At 34.3% G+C, this 1,984-nt stretch overlaps 1 protein-coding gene across 1 annotated transcript in view; it reads right to left on the reverse strand.

Annotated features, from left to right (window-relative positions):
- Positions 1 to 1,984, reverse strand: part of LOC106872795 (uncharacterized) — a 15,709-nt gene that overhangs the window by 6,743 nt on the left and 6,982 nt on the right. Inside the window, exon 5 of the mRNA XM_014919905.2 lies at positions 637 to 797. Coding sequence (XP_014775391.1) covers positions 637 to 797 — 161 coding nt within the window. The remainder of the gene's footprint in view (positions 1 to 636; positions 798 to 1,984) is intronic.

Consider the following 1,984-nt stretch of genomic DNA (forward strand, 5'->3'; position numbering starts at 1 on the left):
GGATAAGAATAAAAAGGTTAAAACCAGTTTCCCAGTTTCTGTGGGATAAGAATAAAAAGGTTAAAACCAGTTTCCCAGTTTCTGTGGGATAAGAATAAAAAGGTTAAAACCAGTTTCCCAGTTTCTGTGGGATAAGGATAAAAAGGTTAAAACCAGTTTCTGTGGGATAAGAATTAAAAGGTTAAAACCAGTTTCCCAGTTTCTGTGGGATAAGAATAAAAAGGTTAAAGCCAGTTTCTCAGTTTCTGTGGCATATATATGTTCCCCACCTGAATGGAACACTGGTCCGTTGTAGAGTTTGTCATTTTTACCATCTGAGTGGACTAGAACATTGTGAAATGAAGTGTTTTGCTGAAGAAAACACCATGTCACCTCGGCCAGGAATTGAAACCACAATCTTACAATCATGAGCCTAACATCCTAACCACTAAGCTACGTGTCTCCACTTGCCAAACACAGATGCATAAAATAAGTACCAAAGTTAAAAATAAGTAATTACTAGCATTGATATAATTTACTAACTCCTTCCATGGTATTGCTCCAGCATGGCTCTGCTCAATGACCAAAACCAGTATGAGAATAAAAGAAAAGATTATCTGTATAATCTATATTATGGTTAGAAGTTTATAAACTTACACATCAACAATATTTTTATTTCTTTTCAGTGTATCAGGTTTGAAAGCATGATGTGTCATTTGGTAAGTTGTTGCATTTGGATTTTGAAGATTAAAAACTTCTTTATCTTGAGGAGTGAACTCATAAAGACTTTTTTGCTGCAGACCAGTGGGACAATCACTCTGAAAGCACAGAAGGAAGATTCAACATTAATTAATTTTATGCAGTATTTCGTGTTTGTGCTACATAAAAAGCACCTGTGTTGGTTCCACATAAAAAGCACCTGTGCTGATTGATGCCACATAAAAAGCACCTACTACTCACTGTAAAGTGGTTGGCATGAGGAAGTGCATCCAGCTGTAGAAACCTTGCCAAAACAGACAATTGGAGCTTGGTGCAATTCTCTGGATTGTCAGCTCCTGCCAAACCATCCAACCTATGCCAGCATGGAAAAAAGATGTTAAATGATGATGATGATGATGATGATTTCATTCCAAAAGTTTGCAAATAGTGATGAAAAGATTTTGAAAAATGCAACTGATTGACTGCATGATTAATCAAACAATTGATATAATCAATTGGTTAAGTAGTTAACCAATTGATAAATAATAAAGAAGTGAAATATAACCAGTGCATGTGTTTATTAATGACATAATGACTCTTCTGAAACCCAACAAAAATAGTGACAGACTATTTGAAATGTGAAGCTGTTTGGTAGTACATCATGAGTTGTTAAAGTAGATATTAATCTTTGAGAAAGTTAAAGAAAACTGAGATGTGAAAATTAATTAGACTTAAGGCACAAATGGATATTTGTAATAGATATAACTACAACATGTAATGCATTATATCATAACATCTTATGAAGTGGATGGGAACTTCCAGACATCATCATTATCATCATTTGAGTGTACAGGGTACTTTTTATATGGCACCAACACCTACAGGGTCACTAAGTCCTTTGCAAAAGCTGGGAGGTGGGATATTGCAAATGACTAATGTACAAATGTATTCTAGGAGTTAAGGGTTGAGGACATTGTGAAATGAAGTGTTTTGCTCAAGAAAACAACAAGTCACCTTGGTCAGGAATTGAAACCACAATCTTACGATCATGAGTCTAACATCCTAATCACTAAGCTACATGCCTCCATTTGCCAAACACAGATGCATAAAATAAATACCAAAGTTAAAAATAAGTAATTACTAGCATTGATATAATTTACTAACTCCTTCCATGGCATTGCTCCAGCATAGCACTGTTCAATGACCAAAACCAGTATGAGAATAAAAGAAAAGATTATCTGTATAATCTATATTATGGTTAGAAGTTTATAAACTTACACATCAACAATATTTTTATTTCTTTTCG

This window comes from Octopus bimaculoides, chromosome 7 (assembly GCF_001194135.2).
Source record: "Octopus bimaculoides isolate UCB-OBI-ISO-001 chromosome 7, ASM119413v2, whole genome shotgun sequence".
Taxonomy (NCBI): domain Eukaryota; kingdom Metazoa; phylum Mollusca; class Cephalopoda; order Octopoda; family Octopodidae; genus Octopus; species Octopus bimaculoides.